Source organism: Schistocerca americana, chromosome 2, assembly GCF_021461395.2.
Source record: "Schistocerca americana isolate TAMUIC-IGC-003095 chromosome 2, iqSchAmer2.1, whole genome shotgun sequence".
Taxonomy (NCBI): Eukaryota; Metazoa; Arthropoda; class Insecta; order Orthoptera; family Acrididae; genus Schistocerca; species Schistocerca americana.
The window spans coordinates 953,504,917-953,532,660 of record NC_060120.1 but is presented as its reverse complement, the minus strand read 5'-3'; the positions used below and the strand labels follow the sequence as shown (position 1 = coordinate 953,532,660).

At 38.0% G+C, this 27,744-nt stretch overlaps 1 protein-coding gene across 4 annotated transcripts in view; it reads right to left on the bottom strand.

The window, feature by feature from the left end:
- LOC124596124 (H/ACA ribonucleoprotein complex non-core subunit NAF1) overlaps positions 1-22,158 on the bottom strand; it is a 37,956-nt gene extending 15,798 nt beyond the window's left edge. The window contains exons 1-4 of one of the 4 annotated variants that reach the window (XM_047135142.1): positions 21,993-22,158; positions 14,546-15,112; positions 14,290-14,441; positions 3,940-4,186 (exon numbers count right to left, since the gene is read on the bottom strand). In XM_047135142.1, the coding sequence (XP_046991098.1) occupies positions 3,940-4,186; positions 14,290-14,441; positions 14,546-15,081 (935 nt within the window). In that variant the 5' untranslated portion in view covers positions 15,082-15,112; positions 21,993-22,158. Of the gene's footprint in view, positions 1-3,939; positions 4,187-14,289; positions 14,442-14,545; positions 15,113-20,611; positions 20,706-21,992 lie in introns of those variants that run through there. The other 3 variants (XM_047135144.1, XM_047135141.1, XM_047135143.1) reach the window with 3 other exon arrangements.
- Between the last annotated feature and the right edge of the window lie 5,586 nt (positions 22,159-27,744).

Below are 27,744 nucleotides of genomic sequence, written 5' to 3'. Positions count from 1 at the left end.
AGTAAACTGTTTGTAGTACATTTGGAATTTGTATGAGGTACAGAATTGTATGTACTAATTCTTACCAAAATTTATTAATAATACATTAGTCTATAAATCATCTGTTGATGTTTTCTAATTTTTCAATAGCCATCTATTCAGTAAAAAAGACCAGTATTATTTTGCATCCATAGGTATTGTTTTGTATCCACATACTCTTCTCTGCAATAACAACAAAATTCACATCTTCTGACAACACATGTGGAAGATCATTTATACCATTCAGAAATGAAAAAATGAAATAGAACTATGCGCTATACCATACAAGACGGCTTTAAATTACGAGTGCATGTTGCTATGTGATTGACATGGAACAAATACACTGCTATCCACCATGCAAAAGAAATATTATGGAGTAGTAAATACAGCAGGTACATGGTTTAATTTTATCTTCCTTACTGTGAAACGGCTCGCCCACAGCATACTGAAGTCAGCCTGGGACACTTTCACACTGACAATTTTCATTATATAACTGTCCCGTTGCTGTAGTTACTACACTGTGCAATGTGCAAGTTGCCATTCTGTTAATGAAAAAAAAAAAACAACACACACACACACACACACACACACACACACACACACACACACACACACACACGGCAATTCATCAATATTAATTCTTGACTATATTCTGAGTTCAAATATCATAAATTTCTTTGAGATCCAAAAGCTTCTGACCCTCAATAAGCACTGTTGTAGAAAGCACTGCTTGTGCAAAACTTGGCTCTTGCCCTTTTCTCATGTGATACTCTGCCAACTATGGATGGAGGGCAACAGGCAGATTCTTTGTGCCTAGATTTTCAAAAACCATTTTATATGGAGCTCCACTGCAGACCATTAACATAGGTACAAGCATATGGAATATGTTCCCAGGTATGCGAGTGGCTCGAGGACTTCTTAAGTAATACAACACAGCATGTTGTCCTCAATGACAAGTGTTCACCAGAGACAAGGGTATCATCAAGTGTGCCCCAAGGAAGTTTGATGGAACAATTATTGTTTCCTATAAACGCAGATGATCTGGTGGGTGGGGAGGGCAGCAATCTGCAGTTGTTTGCCAAGGGTGCTGGGGCATCAGGGAGAGAGTCATCATCCAGTGACTGTGGGAGGAGACAAGATGACTTCCAAGGGAACGGTCAGACTTGCCATGATGAAATCTGTGTTGCTTTTTTTTAACCACTGAGTTAACGTTGAAAAAAATAAGTACACAATATTTTAGCTGCAGACATAACCTGGACGTAAAAAAAAAAAAAAAAAAAACACCTTTATGAAGTAAGACATTTGTTGCACATTTTCCATGCTTTTAACTGCCTACTGTACAGTCATGATCTCCCTTGCTTTGTTATGCCAATGACGTATAGGGTCAAGGTGGAGTTAACTATGTGCTGCTCTTTTGCCACAGCAATGTAATAGATTATTCGCCCGGTGAAAGCAATTGCACAATAATTAAACATTCATTAACAAGTACAACTGATATGTTGTCTACAACAGTATTTCCAAATTGCTATGGAGTAAAAAATACATGGTTCAGAACATGTCAACATTAATTTCATTCCTTGTAACTACCGCAAAAATGTCAGATATTGATGCAATATTCCCAACATACATTTTTTTTATGCACGAAGAACGTGCAAAGATGACATATAATAGCCCTGTGAGTCATAGACATTATTAGATGTCATTGGACAAAACTGGGCCAGTGTTAGAAATGAATCAGGCCTAACATCAGTATATTTTGAGAAGTGTCACACTTATTTAATCAAATTTTGAAACCGTGGTGGGAAAAACTGCTAATTTACAACTAATTGCAACTTGAGAATATCATCACTGTGGTAGATTGGAAACTGTAGTGATCTGCACACAACTTTCTCTTTTAGTTTCCTGTAAAATGCCTTCCACTGACAGAGAAATCCTCTTTCTAATGGTTGAATTACATTCGTTGTCTAGGTTAGAATTTGAATTATCTCTACTTCTTTTTCAGGGTGAGAGCTCAAAATACAGCTTTTAAAGACTCAGAACTTGCATGACCTGATCACAACCCTAGAAGAGAGTTGTTCCCACAGAACAGAAGAAAAGGATGATGCACGACAACTGTAATATTTTTATTTCCCCACTTTTCCCAACTTCAATGGGTCTAACACAAAATTGTTCGCATAGAACATTGTTCTTTTGACATGCGGTCCAAAATGTCCAGTTGATGCTTGAAGACATACATATAATTTAGGCAGCAATGAACCATCCAAACTAATTATGGGCATTATAGTGTATGAATGTGCGAGTATAGTTGTGGACTGTGCAGTTTCCTCTACATTTTCCCCCCCTTTGAATGATGGTGTTCTTTTAGCATGTATTTCTTCTTGAAAACTGGACTTGTTTGCACTGAAAATGTAAGATTCACTAAAAGTAATTATCTTATGCTTTGTATTCGTAATAAAAGCTATCATTTAGGTTTGAATCATTTCATCCTCTGATCTGTTTCTCGTTACAAATTTTGTTATTTTTCTTGCCACAATTTTATGTGATCTTTGGAAGTGACTAATCCAACTATGAGAAGCTGTAAATTCTTTGGCCCCTATTGTGTTGGCCATCTCTAACACTCAATCATGTCAAGTTGTATGCATCCTACAGCACTTTTGGAATATGTGTGAGGGTTCGAACTTAAATAGTGGCAACTATTTACTCACAACAGATACAAAAGAGTTACATGTTTTCACCTGTTACTGTCCTTCAAAGTAGTCATCACTACTGTGTAGAACCCATTGCTAGCGATGTGGAATGTGTAGCATACCGCCAGCAGAGCCTGTTCTGTTGATGGTGGTCTACTTCCTATCGTATCTCTGGAACAATTCTGAAGCGAATGTCACGAAGTGGTGCCTTCATCTTCGGAATCAAATCGAAGTCACAAGGACTTAAGTCCGGGTAGTATGGTGGAGGTTCCAGTCCCATTGACCGAACTGAGCAGTCACAGCTTGCGCTGTATGCGGCCGCTCACTGCTGTGCAAAATTATGGGTGGGTTGCACAGAAAGTGTCGCTGCTTCTTTCGCAAAGCTGGTCACAGGTGATGGTCCAAAAATGAACAGCAATACTGTGCGCTGACGGTCTGCTGTGGAGGAACATAATGCATTAGGATAACACCATCACAGTCGTACAAGAGAATCACCATAACTTTAGACCGCTCCATTCGGACCATCAGCAGAACAGGCTCTGCTAACGGTATACTACACCTTCCACATCACTGGCAATGGATTCTACACAATGCTGGTGACTACTTTAAACGACAGTAACAGGTGCAAACATGTGACTCTTTTGTATCAGCTCTGAATAAACAGTTGCCACTATTTAAGTTCCAACCCTCGTATGTGGATGTAGAGGATGATTTGTTGCTACTCTTGATGAAATAATTATATGTTCTCTTAGAGATATGTACCTTCTCTATTGCATCACACAGTTATGCTTCTGTGGGTGAACTGGACGTTGTTCACAATGTTGCTTCCTTACAATTTTGTAAATTTTTGTTTTTGTTCACAACTGTGCTTGTACTTTTTCACCAGACAGTGATTGCCCCATACACATCATCATTTTAATACTGGCAATGAATTACCTTCAGTGGATAACCACTCACCATTTTAATTTACACACACTTCCATTTTATCACTGTATTCTATACATACAATCATCACAGTGAAAATTCAATTACACCACACATTCCGCAGACTACTTGCATGAGTACCATATACAAATTATGTTATCATGATGATCCCCGCTCCTATCGTGCACCACAAGGATACATAAATCAAAGAACGAAATGATGATAGAATTCGAGATCACCAATCAAAGTTAATGAATTGAGCTACCAAGCTGTGACTAATTGATAGATTCTTAATAAACATTCTACATACCGCAACAGTTCAGTGAGGAATACAAAGCGGGAGTGTTCTTGCCTACTTGGGGCACAATACACTTTCATGCCAACTTTCACACCATGATCTATAATGTGCTGTGGAGAATTGAATCTCACACAGTAACATGGTTCCTTCACTGGGCCAAAGACATCAAAAATGTGGCCCAACATCAGGTCTCCTTCCTTCAGAAATAGCACACTGTCCAGATCTAGGGCAGGGGTGTCCTTGTATGCCTGTATAACAACTATTAAAAAGCAAAATCAATAAAATGCAGCAATATTTTTAAATAAATAAATTATGTATGTCATAAATCTCTAATGCATATCCAATGTAGAAGGTAAAGCGATACAATAACGGTGTGTGCCAACAGATATATGACAAAATAAACTAGTATATCAACTGATGAAAAACTACTTGACAATCAAAGCATAAAAATTAACATTAGATACTGTTAAAATTTTGTCATTTCTAGAAACGTGCGGAGTAGCAAGTAAGTCCATGTATCCTCAAGAAGAACTGAGAAGCAAAAAAAGTCTTACGTCATCAAGTTGCTCATGTAGTATTTTTAACAACATATCGATAGTAGGCAATGAAAAACCTCTTAACTCCCATCTGTCTGAAAACTCTCAATTACCGTAACCATTAACTCTATAATCAAAGAGAGATTTGCATGTGCATGCATTTCCCTTATCTATCTATAACTATGCTTCTACTACTCAGTTACACATGTAGTAACTTTCTGTATCACTTTGCATTATTTTTTAAGAAACTGATTTTGATTCACCTGCAAAATTTCACAAAATGGAGTTACAAGGTTTTCATTGCCAACCACTGATATGATGCTTCCATTGAGCTTCATTAGTCCTCCCCACAAAAGAATATTCTTAACTGCAGTACAATAAACAACACACAGCATAACAGCTGTACATTTGCTGCTACTGTGCTACAATACTGATGATAGCAGACCACAGTCTTCGTACTGCTACCAATACAATACTACCTAATGAAGGTATATAAAATAGGCAGATACCAGTAGGAAAAAGTTACAGCACACATCTCATCAATATTGAAACAGTCATACCTGCATGATGAAAAATGAATATGTATTTGCAAATATGATAAAACAATGTTTCCACATAACAACATCAGATTTAAAATGTAAAAAAATGCACTACTGAAGAGCAAATGTTCTAGTTAATGCCAGTTTTCTCATTTTAATTTTTTTACATCCTGATTATTTTCAGTTATACTAAAATTATCGAAATCAAAAATCACGCAGTATGCCTAACCCACTGTCTTTATGGTTAACGAATATCTTTGTAGCCACCATGTTTACTCTGTGTCATCAGATCTGTTGAATATTTATTTGATAGGACTTCTGTCATCATGTATAGCATAATATTATTTCATGTCTTGATCGCGCATTCCTAATTATCCTTAATTTTATGACAGACAGCTTGGATGAGTTGTTTTTACACAAAGCTCTTATGTAACACATGAATCTTGTTGTTGATCACCACCCCACGGGCATATCGATATCACCCCGTGGACAACATAACAATGAAATTGCAAGATTCCACCTGATGCTGGTAGTACTCGTGAAGGACCTGGTGGACCCAATTGTGCATGCCCACCGAGCCACGCCTCCATACTTACAGGAGCCTCTGCTGCCACAATATAGGACAGCCGGCAGCAGCGACTTGTACCACTCATGCTCAGAACCACATCTCTATGGAATGCCATGCAGACGCTGCTCTGTCACTTCACTGTTGCTGTTGTAATAGCTGGATTCTGTTTCTTGCTGCACTATTTGTACTGAGTCTTCATACGTTTGGAGAAGTACAAATTAAATTAATCTTCTGTTTGTTGTGCTAACTTGTTCACTCATTATTTCTTCTCCTATCGAGCTTTCCTACAACGACAGTTGCCATGAAGTCTTACGCAACACATGTGATGCAGAAAAATCTGGCATTTACGAGAAACCACACGAAAGCATCTGGAAAACCACACTTGCTTACAAGTAGCCCCCTTAGAGTCTTCTTATCCTGGGGTCAGAGTGACCTGCCTTCCCACTATTCCCCTCTTCTCACCAAGGAAGGAACTAATAGTTCTGAAAGCTGGGATAATGTCATCACTTTTACCTTTGTGTGTGGATTGGCAGCACTAAACATTTTGCCATCTGAAGATAACAATTGGCTGAAATTCTGCCTCGTATTTATCAGTTTTTTTACACTATCTTTTCTATGATATGTAGATGAAATTTATGATGGCAAACTGTTGTTATTTACTGATGCAATTATTTGATGATAGTACTGTACGCTACACCAACAAAAAATAAAAAAACACAATTCTTCAACAAGTGTACTGTGAGTACATGGCAACACTAATAAAACTTCACTAATTTTTGAAGCGCCTAAACACTAACTTAAAATGCACACAAATCTTAAGTCACTGAGCACAGCCTATAATATAATCATGAAATATGACAAGACCAGAATTACGATGCAGACTCCAAATTCCTGCAAAATAAGTTTGTTGGTAAACAAAGTAAACAGAAAATGAGAATTTAATTAAGTTAAGGTTTGGATATCTTAAGTAAGATCCTGGCATCAATATTACCAGTCAGAGATGGGAAACACCAGAGTGGATCTACATTTCACAGAACTAAGGACCAGAGGGATAAAATGATATACATATAAAAATGTATTGGCAGGTGCTAGACATTTAAATCTCCAATAAGTAGGTTCATGGTACCGGCAATACCTCAGTCTGGTTGCACTCCACATGAAAGCACACACAATACTGCACACAGCACCCAAAAACTACATCAGTAATTAAGTATTTGGAGTAAAACTGGAACTGACTTGTCAGGAGACCCAAGAATATTATTTGTAGAAGATAAAAACAAAACTTAAGATTCATATCAGTAATTAACTAATAAAGCAAATAATGTGCCTGATAGGAATCAGTCCCTCATTCACAGCTGGCAAATTCACAACCAGAATACAACAATACATTTAATTCTTAAAACGAATGCAGCAAATAAATATGCTAGTCTATTACAGTGGGGGCAACATAATGGAAGCGGAAAATTTTGTAACTGAGGATAGGTGGGAAGCTAACTAAACATGCATATTTGTGTCACTTACAGAAGTTAAATACAGCTACCCTAACCATTCACAATATTTTTCCACTGTTAACGACAATAGACTCTGGCAGGTTACTATGCTTACCCTGATTTCATATGACATAATACTTTGCAACAAATTGCTCCATACACATATTTTTGTCAAACATTCAATTCGGATAATATGTGGCGTTACTCACAGACAACTAGTTTGAAAATGGGGATTCTTACAGTGATATTCTATATCTGCTCCCTAACGAGACTGCAAATGCAAAACAGGAGAGAAAGAATGGCATTGTGTGGGTTACTGGGAGCTACATAGCAAATACACCAAATGTACCTCACATACACTACGCTCCTGTGAATACTGTCTCCCTCTAGGACATACAGGACCTATCACCACTCGTCGATTCTAATGTGGGCAGCATGCCAATGTTAGGCCAAGAAACCATGTGCGTGGGAGGCAGGGGCCAGAGAAGACTCTGGGTACTACACCCCATCCCCTAGACTCTAAGTTTGAAGTATAGCCTCCCACTGAAACTGAGTTAGTGCACCCAATTTCATCTGTTCGGAAACCTGATTTATACTGGGAAAGGGATAGTGGAACTTAATTGTCAGCAGTTCAGACATATGGTGAATAGTACCCCTTAAGGAAATGGCATAAACAGATACAGATCCCCTTGTGCACTTATTGTGTATGACGGGAGGCCGCAATTAACTTTTTGAAGAAACTGTGCCAACCACCAGAGAGAATAGGTTGCAACCAACTGCTGATTGTGAATCATGTTGCAATCTGTGGTACCTATCTGGGCTCTGCTGCCCTACTTCGATCATTCCATGGAGGAGGTCGAGAAGATCCACCTTGATCTCACAATTTCAATGAAGTTCACAATTTGTAGTGTCTCCTCATTACTGATGGTAGCTTTTCTGGTTTTGAGCTCAGCTGAAATCTTGAACCCAAAACTCTGAAGAATCTGTAATGTGGTAGGCTGCAACTTCCCAGACTTGGAGCATAAGTTGTGAACTGCACTATTATGCTAAACAATTTAGGGATGTACTAAACATCAGAGGCTGCTACCCAGATAGCTGTTAAGTGTGTGGTGCACATGAGGTTTCTTTTTAGATTAGGTGACTCCATACAGTCCATACAATTACCATTGTATTAGTGTAAGACTGAGGCATCAAGGGATCAGTGTGGAGGGTAAAAACCATAGAGGGAGACCAACATATGAATAAACTAAGCAGATTCAGAAGGATGTAGGTCGCAATAGTTACTTGGAGATGAAAAAGCTTGTGCAGGATAGAGTAGCAGGGAAGGTTGCATCAAACCAGTCTCTGGACTGAAGACCAAAACAACAATACTGACAGAAACCATCAAAATCCTAGTGATCAACCACCAAAGCATTCTCTTACTACACGTGGACCATGAAAGGTCACAATACCTTGTGGTTGTCGGCTGGTGTCAACACTACAATCTGAACTGCCAATGTTGGCCCCCTAGGCATAGTTGATGTTGCTGCTAGGACTTCACTACTTGAGCTGCACATGAGCACAGGGTACTTTCCTCTTATGTCACTCGCCACTGACAGACACTTTGTGGCACGATTAGAGTGAAATGTAGTGGAAATAACATAATACTGGCTATAGATAGCTGGTTAAAACCAAATCCAAACAGCAGTGAGATTTTTGGGGTGAATTTAGGTGTATATAGAAAGAAACTCATAGGAGAGGCAACAGTACAACTGTTGCAGTGGACAAGAACCGCAAATCCAATGAAACAGAAATTTAAATGGCACATAAAATTGCTTGGGCAAGAATCCTACCAATCAGCAGAATAACACTAATGCAGTGAGGAGGAAGATAATTTGAAGTAGGAGACTATAAAATAATATTAAAAAAGAAAATAGGAAAAAGCACACAAAGTTTGATTGATATGCAAGAGAAATATGATATTAACAATATGAAAGTTACACCATTGTTAGCAATACAAATGCTGAGTGGCCCTGTGCATATTTTGATCATTGATGGGAGACTGGAATAGCACAGCAGAGAAAGGTAAACAGAAGAATGTCATTGGGGAATATGGACTTGGCAACATAAATGGTAAGGACAAAAAACTAGTAGCCTCCTGTGATTGCTTTAATCTGACGATCACAAATATGTCATGTGACCAAAAATAACCAGAAGGATCTTCGTTTTTCTTAAATAATCTTTATTTATTCATCAACATCAACTTTGTCCCCTTCAAAGTAGTCCCCCACAGATATAACACACTTGTGCCAGCACCTTTTCCAACCTTGGAAGCACTTCTAGAACTCACCTTTTGTTACACTGTTCAGCTCTTTCAGTGAATCTGTTTTTATATTATCAATGGTGACAAAACTACCTCCTTTCATGGTTCACTTCAACCTCGGGAATAGAAAGAAGTCGCATAAGACAATGCCCGGCGAATATGGTGGCTAAGGCAACATAACAGTTCTGTTTTTTGTCAAAGTCATGAATAAGCATTGAGGTGTGATTGGGAGCATTATCGTGATGCAGTTTCCATGAGTGGTTTTGCCATAACTTTGATCATTTTCTTTCAATTGGTCACGCACACGGCACATAACTTCCAGGTACTATTCCTTATGGGCAGTACGACCATAAGGCAGGAAATCATGATGCACTATCCCACTGTAATCAAAGGAAACAGAAGAACCTTCACATGTGCTCAAACTTGTTTAATGTTTTTCGCCCTTGGTTCTTCAGGCAGTTCCCATTTGGGACGATTGGGCCTCTGTTTCCGCATCTTATTTGTATATCCACATTCCATCACCTGTTATCACCTCCTTTAGGAGTTCTGGATCCTTGACGTCATTCAGCAATTCCTGAGCAGTGTATGTGGTGGTGTTTTTGGTCCAAATTCAGTAATATCTGAGAAAACTTTCCTGCGACATGTCATGCCCAAAACATTTGAAAAAATTGCTTGGCATAAGGCAAAAGATATGCCGATAACACCAGCAACCTCTCTGATGGATGTTTGGCAATTTTCCAAAACCATTATCTTTGCTTCTTCCACACTGTTCTCAATCATCTCTGAAATGTTTATATCATTTGTTAAGTCTTGTCTTTCTAAATGTAAATTTGCCAGAAGGCACAGTTAACATTTTGAATGCAGTGCTGTACTTTATGCCTTTTTCATGAAAAATTTAATGCAAATCCTTTGATCTATCTTTTTCAAACGTAAAAATTCATCAAGCACTGTTACACCCCCCCCCCCCACACACACCCCATTAGACTTCCAACAATAAACTAAATACTCAAACCAACTGAAAATGTAAAACTTCAGGAACATGTGTATCAACAAGATAAAAGAATTATGAAAATCGGACGTACAAAGTCTGAGAAATTAAAAATTCCTGTTACTTTTTGATTACCCCTCTTACTTGCTTTAAGAGCAGTCAAAGTTTGTATACAGGGGAAGTACCTTGTGATTGTGCAAGATAGTAACTAGACTGTATTGTAACTAACCAAAGATTCAAAGCCAAGACACTATGGAATAAAACCTCTGCAGTAAATGCTGAAACAGACTATAACTTGCTGGCAGCAATACAAATAATCTGAATCTTGTGAAAAGTAGGCAACCAGTAACAGTGTAGGATGTGGTTAAGTTGAATCCTGGAAAATTAATGCCTCCTCTCAAACCACCCAAGAAAAACTGGCCAATTCAACAAAAAGTACCAAGACGTTATAAAACTGGTATAAGATTTAAATATGCGATTCTGAAAGTCTTAGCAGAAATTGGAGAAGTAATGAATGGGGGTGGGGGGGTGGGGGGGGAAGGGAAGACTGGATTACATCATATAACATAAAATGGATGAATGTAGCGTAGAAATGGAAGAATTGCCAATCTACAGATAAAAAACCATATAAACAATTATGAACAATGAAGATAACTAATACTGCTAGAGAGAAACAAGCGAAAAATTGTGTGAGGAAATCTAACTGAAAATAAAACAATATAAATTAGAAAAAGTAAAGAAGATTTAGGAATTGAACAAAAGAGCACAGAAATGTTAGCAAACAGAGTGTTTTCAATAAAAATGGAAAGATAGGTGAACCAAAGATTGGATTTTATTGTTGGAACACACACAAGATGCAATATAACTACTATAGAGACTGCGTAGACTATGCTCATCCACCTGTCCCCTGAATAGGATTGACAGTACATAGAAAAGGTTCAAAGGAGGAGAGCTCATATTGTATTGCTGAAAAAAAAAAAAAAAAAAAAAAAAAGGGGGGGGGGGGGGGACAGAAAGTCACAGGTATGCAAGTTGGGTGGCAATCATTGAAGACATCTTTCGTTGCAACAAGATCTTTTAATGAAATTTCAGTCGCCAACTTTCTCCTCCAAACGTAAAAATATTTTGCTGACACAACCTACATAGGGAGAAATGATCGAACAGAATAATAGAGATCAAATCTAGCATGGAAAGATGTACATGATCTTTTCTTCACACACACACACACACACACACACACACACACACACAGAGAGAGAGAGAGAGAGAGAGAGAGAGAGAGAGAGACAGACAGACAGAGAGAGAGAGAGAGAGAGAGAGAGACAGACAGAGAGAGAGAGAGAGAAAGGAGCAGCTGAGAAATAATAACGAAGGTAGTTCGATAAACCCTCTGTCAAGCACTTATCTGTGAATTGCAAAGTATTCATGTCAATGTCAATAACAGCGTGTTCAGAAAAGAATCTAGAACATTGGAGCAAGACCTGGAATGTGAGGAAAACAACACTGAAACAAAGATTTGTGATGTGGTGAGAGCCAAAATTAACAGAGATATGTACATCTTTTACAGACTGGGAAAGTCATTTGACAGAATTGTCTACAGTCCCCTTATGAAGGAAGACCTTTAAAACTGCTGGTGTGGACTAGCAGTATAGAAGCCTAAAAAAGGAACCCTAAATGAAACAAATAGTACTACAGAATGGCAATGAGGAAACAGGTGAGACAAGTACTGCGAAAGGTGTTAAGACAAGGGTATTATTTCTCATCCACACTTTCCAATGATTATGCTCAATAAAAAGCAAGAAATATAACAGGAGGAGGAGGAGATGGCATAAACAAAATTAAGTATGCAGATGATAAAGTGGCATTAACAGAATTAGAAGAACTACAATTATTATGCACAGGATCAGAAAAAGATTATGGAGTGAGAGTAAATGAAGGAGGGACCAAAGTGGTAAGAATCAGCAAACATGACAAAAAAATCATTGGAATGAAAGACCTTGCAACAAATCTTAGGTACTCAGGAAGTTTGATGATAGAAAATGTGTAAGAAACAAGAATTAGAATCTCTATGGACAAAAGAACTTTAGAAAAGGTGAATGGTCTGTTTACAAAAAAAGAATTCCAATCAAATTAAAAGAAAGGCTTGCCAAGCATTTTGTCACGAGTGTAGTATTATATGACAGCAAATAACGGATGGCCAAAAAGAAAGAGAAGAATACTTCGACAGTTTTGAAGTGTGGCTACGATGGAAAAATGCTGAAAGTGAAACGGAATCACTGAATAACAAATGAAGTGCTTCTAAGAATAGGACAGGGAAGAATATGCAAATTATAATAATTAGGAAAAACATCTTGCCTGAGGCATGTATTGCGAAAAAAAACTCTCTGCAAATCAAGAGGAATTGAAGGAAAGATCTAAAAAGAGAGGAAGATGACTTAAAATGCTGAACAACATTAAAGTTCATGAAATTGCCAGCAGACTGAGGACGAGGCACAGAATAGAGGAAAGTGGAAAGCATCTAGTTGATCCTATTGTGAGAAAGAGAAATCTAAGAAGAAAAAGGTATCATTTGGACTGAATGCCATGTATAGTTTAGTTTTGCACCCAACAACCTTTTCATCGGGTTTTAAGAAACACTGAAAAATTTGTTTCTATAGGCCCTTTCATATCTCTGGACGCAACCGAGAATTTTATTTTCCACATCCCTTTTATAGTCCACAGACCACTCGCAATGTCACTCTGAAAACTTATTCTGCAGCACACAATTTCAACAGGTCTGTTACACGAGCTGAAAGCCATTACTGATAAGCACAATTTTCAAGCCTCCACTGAAGAATTTTTCACTTGGCAAATTACCAAGTGGTAAGTGCTGTCCTCTGACTAAAATAAATGGAATATAAGGTATACATTTTTCACTATAGGGACTCAGGAAAATTTTCTGGCCCAGACACTTATTTACATCTTATTCAGCTCTCAAACCAATCTAAGGAACTGCTGGCATGGCTCTAATAACATTGCCTGTCCTCCTTTCCTTCCATTATTAGTATCCCGAAATTAAATAGCTTAAGAATTTTCATTATCATCATCATTACTCCATGTGTCAAATTATTCAATTGTTGTAACATTTATATGACTGTAAGACAATATTAGTGTTTCTTTTATAGCAACTGGCATTAACTTACCTTTATAAATTCATAAAAGACAACAATGTCCTCGACTTAGAAGGTTTGTTTGAATCATGCTTTACTAGGCAGGATCCTCTTACTTGAGGCAGTATGCCCTCATCTTTCTCTGACTGACAAACAATCATCAAGCCAGATACAAGAGGAGATGGACTCTAAACCACTTAATTACATTTTTAACATTAACACTTTGTGGTCACAGCTCTGGCCACAACTTTGTGTTAAAAAAGCCAGCACCTGAGTACAAGACGGACTGCAATTTTCTCTGCATGCAAGCCATCTACTGCTCAAAAACTGGACTCACTGCATATGAGAACAATACATGGACATCTTGCTATCTGTCTAATTCATCTCATACTTCATTTTTTTAAAAGAATTATACTTTCTGTCATTATTTTAAAATTTGTAATTTACTGAAGAACTAATGTAAAAACAAAAAATAAATCTTGAAACTTGGACTTTTTTTTAGTGTGTATCACTCTTGAAGATATATCACTTACATATGTGGTAGTGACACTTTATATAATAGCATAAATGGCTGGTTTATTTGGCACCATATTTATCTTAAGTGGCCGGTGCTCACTTTCAGAGTTGAAAGAAGTGATAAGTGACAAAATTTCTATGACTGAATAGGAATTGAACTCAAGCCAATTGGATTTGTAGACTGGCACTTTACTGCTGGCACACACAACACCCACATGTAAACCAGAAGGATACCTCAATATAGTTGGATGTAAGTATTCTATGGAGTGCTTACCTAGCTGTTCTACAATACTTGTTATTGTTCCAATTTCCAAGCATTCATTCTTTGGCACAGTAATGTGCAGATTCTGTATTGGTGGGAGATCATCTAATGTCAATTCTCCTCTAGTTCTTGGTGGCCCTTTACTGGTTGTCTCAGTATTGAAGCTAGTAACAAGATATATTTGTAGTTAAAGAAGTGGTACTGTACAACATCTATGAACAGAAAATTCAGATATAGAAATTTATGCCACATGCGAAAATGCACTTACATGTCAAAATCTGAATCTTCTCCAGAGGCCAAAGAAGAGCTTGAAACTGAGCTGCTGCTGCTACTACTATCACTATCATCACTATTGCTTGTGCTGCTGTCTGAATCCTCATCTTCCCAACTACTCGAATCATCCTCAGAATCTTCTGATAAACTGCACTTGCTTCTGTAATCAGCCTTGGAATCAACAACAGGGAGGACATCTGCTTCTATATTACAGATGACATTAGATGAACATGAGCTTTCACTCTTAACAGGCTTTCCAGCGAGACTGTTCTCATTCTGGTCACCATTCAAATTATTTGTGCATGACTCTGTATTACTCTCATTTGTGGCATTTGCATTTTGTGCACATGCGTCAGTTTCACTCTTTTCAGTTGCCTGTTGACCTTCATTTAGATTATTTGTGTCATCAGTTGTTTCAGTTTCTTTCAGGGATGTGCTAGGCTCACTGCTCAGTGAGATTTCATCACTTTTGGGGACCACTGAAGTGCTTTCACTACTAGATGACTGTTCAAGTTTAATTGCACAATCCATATTTATTAAATGCTTCCAACACACATGTAACCTGTAACAAAGGAGTTTTAACTGCATTTTCTTTGAAGCTTTAACAAGATTTCATAGACAAACATGTTAATCCCTTAAAACCCCAAGTTTCAAAATGCTTTACCTCAATCACACATAAATTAGAATTATAAGGAAAGTTGATGTAAGAAATGTGTATGAAATAACAGTATTTAGAAGGAGAACATGCTTACAGTTTTCTCTTTGACTGGCTCAAATTCTGGTCCCCACAATTCATACCACAAGTAATTTACGAAGACCTATTTTCTAAAGCTTTCAGTAAGTAATACAACTGTTCAGCTGTCTTACTGAAAACTTTCCAGTTTGTGAGGAATTTTCCAAGATTGCTTTTCTTCATATTTTATTTACAGCTAGTGGTTCTGAGTGTACTTTTTACTCACAGTAGCGGTAAATAAAATATAAAAAGAGGAGCCCTGGAAGATTACTATTACAATAATATGCATTTCACACATTTTTGAGGCTGCAGAAGAGCATACACAAGAAATATTTTGACTATTTTCTTTGCTTAAAGATTCATCTTCACTCAGACCTCCACCCAGAAGATAAAATGCTTTTGAGAATTGTAATGATCTGTATTGCAGTTCATTGCTCCAGAGCAACAACTGACATTTTATCAGCAAATTTTTGTGAATTTGTCCTCCTTTAAGCTTTCTCCAACACCATAGCTACTTGTATGCATTACATTTTGGCACCCATTTAATAAGAGATTAGCTCTACTACTAACTATCCACCTAAAATGATCCTAATGAGAAACAAAAAAAAGTAAATAGTCATTGCGAAATTAAAAACTATGGGACAAAAATGGGCTAGAGTAACGTTTTGAAGGATCAAATGAATCTAATGATACCACGTGACCTGTTAGATATAGATCTTGTAGAGTGTGATATCGTACAAGCATGAACAGAACACTGACAATATCTATTCTGTGTCCATATTATTATTTTGGAAATGCAGATTGAGGCAACAGACTGCGCTACAACATTGTCCAAGGTTTAGTCACGATCGAAAGGTGACGGTGTGGTTTTGAAATGGGAAAGTCAACATATGTGTCATGATAAGAACTAATAATTCTTGTTATGGTGCAAATTTTATGCATACTGGATGTTGGGGAGTGATTTATGTCCATCATTTTGATGAGAACATGGCTCAATGCAGATCAGTGGTATTTGTACCTTCAGTATTACTGTTTAGACCCTGCCCTCTCCAATTAAAGACTAGTTTACTGACAGATTTAAAACTAGATTCCTTAACACAATATATTAAAAATACAATTTACCGTATGTCAAATAATAAGAGAGGAAGGCACATTTCAACAAATTTCAGAATACAAATTGTTGCTAGGAATAAAGTACTGAACAAAATTAACAGTTCAGTTGACACATACAATTGCTAAATTTTATCTCTATGATGACACTTTTCAACAGTAGTTGGGATACTTTTAAACTCTTTTGTATTGGCCAAAAGTATTTTATAAATATAATTCCATAGATGGGATACCTTTAAACGTTTTTCATCCCCCAAATGTATTTTATTGATTTAACACCCAATAATGACATTATGGGTAGGTAAAAAATGCAGCACCTGATGATAAAAACTGCAAACAGAGTTGGCTAAGTTAATTTAGACCTCTCCAAAATAATCGTGATAGTCCTATACCCAGAGCTGCAACTAGAGTGAAGACAGACTACATTATTAACAATCTACTATTTTCCCTTGGACACAGTATTGTATCAAGAGTGTAATGTTCCTCAGACAATTAACTTGGTTCTTTTCTTCAACACTGCCTGCATGTAGGTATTATTACTTTTGAAACAAGGTGCCGGTCATACATGTGCTTCTGGGATTGTTGAATAAGACCAAACAACATTCAGGTGCCTTAAATAACACAGAATGTCAACCTGATAAATACAAATACTGGGGAGAGGGACTCATGTCACAAACCACTGACAATTATTCACACTTCAATGAACCATGTTCTATCTATACAACTTTAGGCAACTTAGCAAACACTGAGTGTTTTAAGTATGACTGAGACTACTGTCTCATCCAAGTTGGTGCTTTAAAAAATCAACTGAATGAATACCTCTCATTATTGTGGGGTGGGCAGGTGCAGGGAGAATCTATGATTTTGCTGCAGTAAAAACTGCTACTCTAGATGAGCTGGTATTTCCAGGTTTTCAAAATGTGAGCTGTTTGTGCTGTCTAATTAAAGCCTAGACACATCAATTAAAGTTGCATTCTTTGCATCCCAACTACTTTGTGTGATGTAGCCCCACTGTTCTGCAATTCATATGAAAGCTGGGATACTGGTTTGTCAGTCCACAGTTCATATTTGAACTTTTGATAACATAACCACAAAGCTTGTAGGCCTATTATTGGTCTACACTTTGAATGATTACATTTTTCGATGATGGTTTTGAATTATGAAAGCTCGGCCTAAGATCAACTGGAGGAGTCAATTTTTTTAAATCTGTAAAATAAAGAATTTTACAGACTCATTCGGATCCTCAGCACTTCTAATGACACATCTTTTCTGCTTTAAATTTCCACTCAATTCCAGTTTAGTATACTTCATTCTGTAAGCTTACATCACGTTATTCAAATCTAAAAGAAAACCACTTATTCATACCATGAAATTCTCGTTCAATACTGTAATGTATTTTCTTTAAATGAACTTTTTTACTGGGGTAAGTATCACCAGTGTTGGAATATACCCCAATGGGTTTTCTGAAAACTGCCCTATGTACAACCATTAAGGTTGAAGCAATGCTTTTAGAGACTGTTCCAAGTGGTTTATAGTATATTTATATGCAGAATCTTTTAATTGGATGATAATACTTGCTTGTCTCAATAAATGTTAAGGGTTAATTGATTTCAAACCAACAAGTACTACAACCTGACCCTTTTGAAATTAAGTATGCAAGTAATATTCGTAACTAGTAACACAAAACATTTTTTCACATTTCTCTGATGAAATGTTGCTGAATAATGGGTGGGAAAAAAAAAAACCACACAAATTTTCAGCATGTGGAACAATGTTGATCTGTTCACAACTTGCACTCCAGTTAAGCTGAAACTGAGCTCATTTGAAAGCTTTATTAAAGGGATTTCATATGGTATGAAACATAATTAGCTGAAATTATATACTCATTTTTATAAAAATATCCTCATTGAATTTTCTGAATTTTGAAAAACTATTTTTAAAATTCTTAAAAAAATATATGTGAAAGATACTCTTTTTTCCCCTGCATATTCTGAAAGCTTCAGCTTGTGATGAGCATGGGATCACTATCAAACGTAATTTTATGTTTAAGCTGGTCTTGTAACATATCTTCAAAAATTAAATTAATTTATTTTAAATATGGGGCCTACTTCTCATCAGCTATATGTTATTGTCTAGCTAAATGTGGACATGGATTTTGGACTTTGAACAGACAGCCAGAAAAAAAATTTGCCTTATCAGTGTTGAGTTAGAAGTAAAAGTTGCTAATCTTTTTTTAAAAGTAACAGTGCAGCTGAATACTAGAGGTAAGCCTAAAGTCAGTCAGTTACTAGTTCTTGTTATGTATTTAGTCGAGTCATACCAGTCCTATTCAATGCGGTGTATATGTTCACTTGGTAGCAGTTTGAGAATTCAAGATTGTCTTCAGACCCGTTCTGTTTATGGAAAGACTGTCTCCATGACTGGGGAATGTGAAAGATGTGAATGGTGCTTGTGGATGTAAAAAACTGACTGTGGTTTAATCATTTCCCTAAGTTTTCCGACCACACAGACACAAGATTGATTCTTTTCTTTGACGAATTAAATCCTTGAAAGAGTGAAAATGAGCTTAAAGAAGATGGAGATAAACTTGAGCTCACAAGCCTTTGTTGTTGTATCATAATGCCTCACACATGCCACTGTTGATGTGCATCTGTTCCAGTTCTACTTGACTGACTTTCTGACCCAAAAATTTAATAAAATATCATAAAATATATTACTTCTCTGATGGAGGGGCATCTTCGTACAAAAATAGAAAGAACTTCAACCTTTACCATCATGAAGATGATTTCCAAATTTAAGCTCAATGGCATTTGTCAACCACCTCTCATAGTAATGGAGCTGGTGGTGTTGGGAACAGTCAAGGACTGGTTGCCCGAGAAAGTCTGCAACACCTGTACACCGATCAAATCATGACACACGAATAACTGTGTGTTCGCCAAAGTATACTACTATGGAACATTATCAAAAGGAAGAGTTGAAACTCACAGGGAGATTTGAGAAATGTTGCACAATTGGGGGACACAAAAGCTTCACAGCATTATTCCTGGAAGCATGGAAAAATAATAACTAAAGTGTATTTGGAAGTGATCCAATATTGTCTGATGACATCAGAGGATATACTGCAACTTGTGAATTTAATGGACACTTGAGGTTAGGCTCTGTAGTTGGAAAAAATAAATAACTGTTAGCCTCTTGCATACACATGGAACTTCAGATCTTTCACATTCCTTAGTCATGCAGACACTTTTTAAATAAGTAGCAGGGAACTAATGGCAATCCTGAACCCTCAGACTGTTACAAGGTGAACATATAAATTATGCTATGCAACAATGCTGACATGTAACAAACTAACTGACTGACTGGCGGCGGGATGAACTGGACAAATATAACTCATCTAAATAATCAACAAGAACTAATAAATAACTGAGTTTCAGTTTATCTCTGATTTCCAGCTGTACTGATATTTTTCAATGCCTGCAACTTTTACTTCATAATTCAACATTGATTAGGCAATTTTTTTTTACTACCTCTTCTATTTTATTTTGATGTCCTCGATTAGTTTTACAACAACACATAGCTGATACAAAGTGGCCTAATATTTTAAATAAGTTAATCTCTGAAGGTGTTTTACAGCACCAGCTTAAACATAAAATCACTTTTGATAGTGATCCATGCTCATCCCAAGTCCAAACTTTCAGAATATGTACAGGAAAACAGAATTTGATAATTTTAAAAATACAGCTTTTTCTAACTTCAGAAAATTGAATAATAATGTTCTTATTTATTGAATGAATATATAATTTCATCTAATTATGTTTTATATCACATGAAAGCTGTTTAAAAACACTTCAAATGAACTCAATTTCCTTGTTATAACTTACATGAAAAGGAAAGTTGTTACTCAACATAGAGCAGAGATGCTGAGTCACAGATAGGCACAACAAAAAGACTGTCACGAATAAAGCTTTTGGCCATTAAGGCCTTTGCCAACAAACACACACACATACACACACAGTGTTGTTTCAGTTGCCTGAGACTGTGTGTGTGTGTGTGTGTGTGTGTGTGTGTGTGTGTGTACACATGCAATGACCCTTAATTACTGCAACAAAAATATAGTGCTCAAAACAAAAATCAGCTTTAGCTTTGCACAGCATGAACCAAATAATTTGGATAGCAATGCTCCTAATAAATCAGTAATGGAGAGCAAGTAATTCTCACCTATTATACTGTGAACATTGACACTATACCAAACTTGAGATTCCTGTGATACACTGGAAAGGTTGAAAGGTGACCCACCTCCTTTCCCAAGCCTCTGAAAACAAAGGCATTAGACGAAAATCAATCCTCGTTATTGCCCTATAACTGGGAACATCAGCTCGCTTTCTGGCTTTCAGTGTAAGCTGCCCACAAAAATCTCATTACATAAAATATAACTGATACCTGAACAGAACGACAGTATTTCAAATTATGAAAATATGAATGTCAAATGCGAATCTACAGTTTAATGACAATACTCTGATGAGATATTAAATGTCAATTTCCTTCCTTCACACTTTCCATTTAATCAAACTACATATCAGAGCTGAATTTGGATACAGCATGAAAACTGTTTGGAATGGCTCTGAATATTTTGTTTCAGAACAGACCAAAAGACATCACCTTATCAGCATGAGTAAATCCATTGAGGGAATAACCTGATGACATACTGTATAATATATATAAATTATGAAGTGACACATTCCATTGACATTTTTATGTTGCTATGGCATACATAAGTCTAACAAACATCAAAACGCACCCACAAGCATTACAGTTACTTATTTACTAAGTCTGTCCTTGGGGGCATAACTAATAAGGCCTACTTCAAGTTATGTAGAAAAGTAATGGAAAAACTGTACTGTCACAACATTAAAATTTTAATTAGCTCAGAATGTTGTCAGAAAAATTTCAACTTTAATAAAACAGACATCGCGTAACTTTCTCAAGTCTATATACCGCCACATCTCTCACTATCCAGATATCGCAGGGACTAAACCAAAACAGGTATTAGACAAAGGCTCTTTCCTTATAAGCAATGATGTACGAGTTACGCACATAAAGCGTAAGATAACACGGCCAACGTTGAATATGAAAGTGTCTCTTAAAAACAATCTTTGAGTTGCGGGGAAGTTCTGCTTAGGCGTTTTTATTCCATACGGAGATTACACAGACACTGCTATTCAGGAATGATCTTCAGTGATATGTTTGTCGGGTTAATTAGGCCTTAAATAAGAAACATAAAAAAAAGATATAGCATACAGCAAGACCCGAAAACTAATTATATATATATAAAAAAAAAAAAACGAGGAAAGAATCTTGGAAATGCGCTCAATACATTAATTCAGTATTAACCGGTAATGGCGACATATGCGAAACCCTGAAAAACAACAATCTCTCCGAATTGGACTGTACTGAAACAGCAAGAACACTATGACATTGTATGAATTTTCCTTCAATATTCATAATCCCCTGTCAAAAACAAACACTAAAGAGCATCGGTTCTTTTCAGTCCTCACTACGATGCAAATCGATGTGTATTTGAATAAACAAGCGTACATACACGTACTACTTGCCTTCCATCCAAATTACGATAATGCTCGTCTCAGTTCTCCAACTTAATAAGAAATGCAGCACAATGCTACACTATTACACATAAAGCACGCATAACCAAATCACATCATAAAATGCGCATACAGTAGCGCCTACCACTTCCCCAATACCTATCAAAGATGAAAATCGACTCCGCAACGCCAAAGATTATCCAATCCGAGAATAGAGTTCGCTGGATAAAAGCTGGGTTTCCATAGGCAACGAAAACTTGCACATACATCCACCGCACTAAACGCTTCGGAGGCCAGTAAGAGTTCCATACGCGGAACTGGAAGTTCTCTTAGCACAGTGAGACCACTGATAGCTGGAGAGCCTGCTCAATAGACGAATTTTTAGATGTGAAGTAGTAACTGTGAAAAAAAAAAGAAAAATAATTGTGTAATGAAAACTTATGTTAAACTGACAGGTTCCACATCATTACGAAATGTTGTATTCACGATATATGGAACAAGTATTAATGTAATGTACGTTACGGTCAATGAAGACAAGACAGAACTTCTCTTTCCCCTCTCCCACAAAAAATACTCGACACGGAAATACATTCCTGATAGAAATCATTAGTGGCTATTAAACACAACGTTAAAAGAACTATCGGAAGAGAACGAAAACACCTCCGAAAATCACTTTCGAATCAGGAAACCAATTTTGAATTCCTATTGACCTACGTTTCTGCCTCTTTACAAATGTCCGATACACTTAAAGTAAACTTACAACGATCAGCTAGAGCATTATGACCATCTATCTAACAGCCAGTTAGTCCATATTTGGCATGAATAACAGCAATAGGAGCAATGGGGCCTTGGTAGGTCGCTGGGTGGTCTTGGCACCACATCTGCACACACAAGTAACCCAATTCCCATAAATTCTAGGGAGGGGTACGATAAGCTCTGATGACATCCCAGATGTGATCCCTTGAGTACAGATCTGGTGAGTTGGGGGACCAGTGCATCAATTGGAACTCACATCTGTGTTCTTCGAACAACTCCATCACACTCCTGGCCTTGTGATGCTGAGGGTTATCGTGTTGAAAAATGCCACTGCCATTGGGAAATATGATAGTTACAAAGGGGTGTACATGGTCTGCAACCAGTGTACGATACGTCTTGGCCATCATAGTACCTCGCACAGGCTCCAGAGGACCCATGGATGCCCACATGAATATTCCCCAGAGCATAATGGAGCCGCTGCCAACCTGTCTCTGCCTAACAGTACAGGTGTTAAGGAGGTTTTGCCCTGGGAGATGACTGATTCGCGCCCTCCAATCTGCATGATAAAGAAGGTAGGCACATATTAGAAGCTTTGGGTGCTCCGTGTGTTCAGACACACTTGTTCTCTGCCCAGCTTTAAAGTCTGATGTTAGTTCCACCACAGTTCTCTGCCTGTCTTGCTTTACCAGTCTGCCCAGCCTATGATGTCTGGCACTTGTAACAAGGGGTGACTATCCTACCCCACAACGTCTGGATGCAGTTTCGCCTTGGATTCGCCTCGTCTTGAAGACACTCACCACAGCGCTCCTCGAACAGCCGACAAGTCATGCTGTTTCTGAAATGCTCATGCCGAGCCTACAGGCCATCACAATCTGCCCTCGGCCAAACTTAGATAGACTGCACGCCTCCCCATCCTACGTATAGCCAACACACTTACTTATACCATGTGCACACTGTGTGTGTCTCACTAGCAGTCATTATTTATCAGGTGATGCCTCTGAGGGCTGGACTGGTTTATATCGATAACAGGTGGGTGGTCATAATGTTCTGCCTAATCAGTGTGTGATACCCTGAAGGTAAAAGTGAATGTCAAGTTTTTGTCTCAATGATTATTTTTTGTTCCTGTAAATATAACTATTCCTGTATTTAATTCTGTAACCAAACGTTATACCATTTTACTGAAGCAGGTTGTACCAATAAGAACACAATAAGAATATTATTAAAGACAAGACTAGTTTTAAATTTCTGAAGTCACAATAAATTTTCACTTCTCACTTTATTGTGAAACACTCAGTGTAATAAATGCAAAAATATGTTACAATTATTCTGAAATCCAAATACCTTTTGCTATTCCACTCCCTCATCAATATCCAAAACTTGCAGCCAGGAAAGTCAAGATGTTGCCTAGCACAATCTGCTACTGAAGCTGGAAGACAGTGAGCTGTCACGATGGTAGCTTCCATTTTGACACAGGAGCGAACTCAGTTACCACACACTGGGCCCTGGCACCTATTACCAGAGCTGGAACGTTGTAGATGCAGTGTGCTGTGGGAACAGACCCACCACTGTGCTGATGTGGATTACTTCAAGCTGGGTCTGGCACTGCGTCACTTCCACGTTCTATGTGAGCAAAAGTGACGTCCTGTCATAACAAAGCTGGGCTGAGCAATCACAAATACTGAATGCACCCCGAAGCAGTATCTGCCACTGACGGCAGCCTACACCAAGAAGTGCTCCGTGGCAGCCAGCAACCCAAAGTGAATCATCTCATCTCAGCTCGATTATAAGCATTGCCCGTTTTAGCCACAGCTCTATGGATTGTGTCTAGTGCTGATGCTTCCAGGAGTTCCATTGGCGCCTCCCAGCTGGGGCCCTATTGCCGGCTGACGTCAGCCAACTTTGGGCCCCTTGCAGGGTTCCTTGGCTCACAGTCTCCACCACGTCCACTGCAAATTGTTGGTTGGTGCTGCACTTGCGCCTAATGGCATGACAAGGTTATTCTGAAGTTTTCAGCCACTCTGTGTTTGTTACTAGCAGATCTAAACAGCTCTGCACCACCAAGGCACTGACTTCACTTCTTCCCTGGTTGCCTGCCCAGCCTGTTGACTTCATGTGGTGGCCATCTCGTGTTGCTGCATGCTGAGCCAAGCAAGCACCGCCACTTTTGTGGGTGTGCTTTATTGAAGCAACCCTTGATTGTAAGTCAAGCTCATTTGAAAGTGAAGTTTGTAAAGATTAATGAGGGCATAAACGTGGCTGAATTTCAATGAATCATGGGGAAAAATGATGGTGGTATGCGTCCTGATAGATGTACATGGTGTGATTTGTAGAGAGGAATCCCCAGTGATATTCTTCACATGCAGAAAATGTGGGCAACAAGCCAGACAGAGTGGGCGCAGCTAGGGATTATCCGGAAAAATTAAATTGTGTAACAGCAGAGTGAGAACTGAGTGTTCTTGCGTTGACCCCATTGTGTTTTTCTTATTGTTTTTCTTTGTGTGTTAGACAAATGGCTTACAATGACTGAGTGATAAAACACAGATGGTTACCACTCAGGAAGCGGTTCGGTCATATAACTTAGCTCAGAGACTCATCTAGTGTAGCTGCTTCTGTCCTATATTCAACCACTGGTAGCCATGTTGCTGCTTTTTTAGACAAGGCAGGAGAAGATTTATTAGCGTTTGTAGATAACGTTTTGAAGACTGCAAAGCTGGATTGCTGACAGACGAACAATTGTTGCAAATGATCAAATTATATCTGGCAGAGGAGGTGAAAACTTATGTAATGTACCACGAGAATCTAATGCATGTATAGTCATTTGATGAAGTGAAGAGAGGTCTAGTACACTGGTGTAGATACTATTGGGGGAAGTTTAATATTACAGAGGCAGAGCGAATCTGTCAAGAGTTTCATCTATAGGGTTTGGAAACTTGATGTTAATTCCTGTGAGTTAAAAGACAATGACAATACGAAGCAGAGCGAAGGGTGTTAGATGCATTTTCATGGGGATTGTTACTCGACGTGTCACACAAGATAAGTGCGAGATCTCCACGAGATTTAGCTGGAACCATATGTGTAGCAACAACTTGGAAATGATAGATACGGTGACTCAAGTTCATAAAAGGAGAAATGTCCTTTCTATTGATGGTAATCGTTACCGTTGTGGTCGCTCAGGCCATATATGGAGAGACTCTCACTAACCAGAATGTAACAGACGTGGCAAAATCGTACAATGAGAATGAGAGTGTATCCAACGTAAGGGGCATAATGGGAAGGTTAAAAAGTGAATAATCAGTTGTTAAATGACAATGGAAGTTTCAGGTCCACCAGGCGGCACTTCAATAAATTTTAATGGGAACATAAGTTTTTGCTGGACACAGCTGCGGATATCTCTTTAGTAAGTTTGGACCTCATGCAGAAGAGGTGGTAAACCCTCCAAGGTATAGGTAATTTGCAGTTGAGCATAATGATGTATATTCACAAGGTATGGTGATATTAATTTTCCAGGTAAGAGTGAAGCTATCCCAGGAAAATATGGAAGTTTTGCGGTCCATAGCTGATGGGTTCAGCACAATCCTAGGGCTAGATTCTCTGAATAAGCATCACACTAAAATTGACTTTGGATGACATATGGTGGAACTCAGTGGAACGTTGTTCAATCTGGGGAAAACTGTTGTCAGTGACTTACTGCTGCAAGGCTCATCTCTCATAAAAGCTGAATCAGTTAAACTGCATGCTACATAACTAAGGATTAATTTACATGACAAAATACTGCAAGGTACTGCGAAACTACTGTGGGTGAGTGTGGGCACAGACCTATCTGTAAATGAATTATGTGTGGCTGGGTCTTTAGGAGAAAACAACTACCTAGATAAAGCTTGGAATTTTGTGTGGAGGAGTGCTGTCCTACACATCAGAGGCTGTTACTCAGGTAGCTGAGTGTGTGTAGTATGCACACAAGGTTTTTTTTTTTTTTAGATTAAGTGACAAGTGACTCTCCATCCACTGCAGATAACAACAGCTATTGGAAACCCAGAAGTATTGGTGTAAGATCGAAAGAAATGCCTCCAACAGGTGAGGATATTAAAATCCTAATGGTACACTGCTGAAGCGTTTCCAACATAGTGCCAGAATTTGAAGTGCCCATGAAAAGCAGTGAAGCTGTCATAACACTAGGTACAGAAAACTGTTGAAACCTGAAATTGATAGCAGTGAGTTTATTGGGGAAAATTTAAGTGTACATCGAAAGGATAGGCAAATGGGAAATGGGGGGGGGGGTGTATTTGTTACAATAGAAAAGAAATTCAAATCCACTGAGGAAGAAATTGAAGCTACATGTGAGATTCTTTGGGCAAGACTCAGTATCAGGGGTGGGCACAAAATGATAATTGGATCACCCAACAGACTCATCTCCTAACGTAATCAGAAAATTTAAGAGAAACTCTCAGTTTACTTGTATGTAAGTTACCCAATCATACTGTAATCATCGCCAGAGACTTTAATCATACAATAATTAATTGGGAAATTACAGAATTGTTAGTGGTGGGCGTGATAAGACATCCTGTGAAAATATATTGGATCACATGGCAACAAATAGACCTGACCTCTTTGATGAGGTCCACATCGAATCTGGTATTAGTGACCATGATATGGTTGTGGAAACAATGATTACGAAAGTACAAATGACAATAAACCAAGCAGAAAGATATATATGTTCAATAAACTAGGTGAAAAGTCAGTAGTGTTGTATGTCAATGAAGAACTTGAAACTTTCATCACAGGGCAGGGGCATGTAGAGGAACTTGGCTCAAGCTTAAAAGAATAGTTGACCACGCACTGATCAGATATGTATCCAGTAGAACGGTTCATAATGGGAGGGAACCTTCATGGCACACAGTCACTGTACGGAAACGTCAAAAGAAACCAAGATTACTGCACAACACGTGTAAAACAAAGCAGAGGGCTATAGATAGAGAGATGCTGAATGAAACGCAT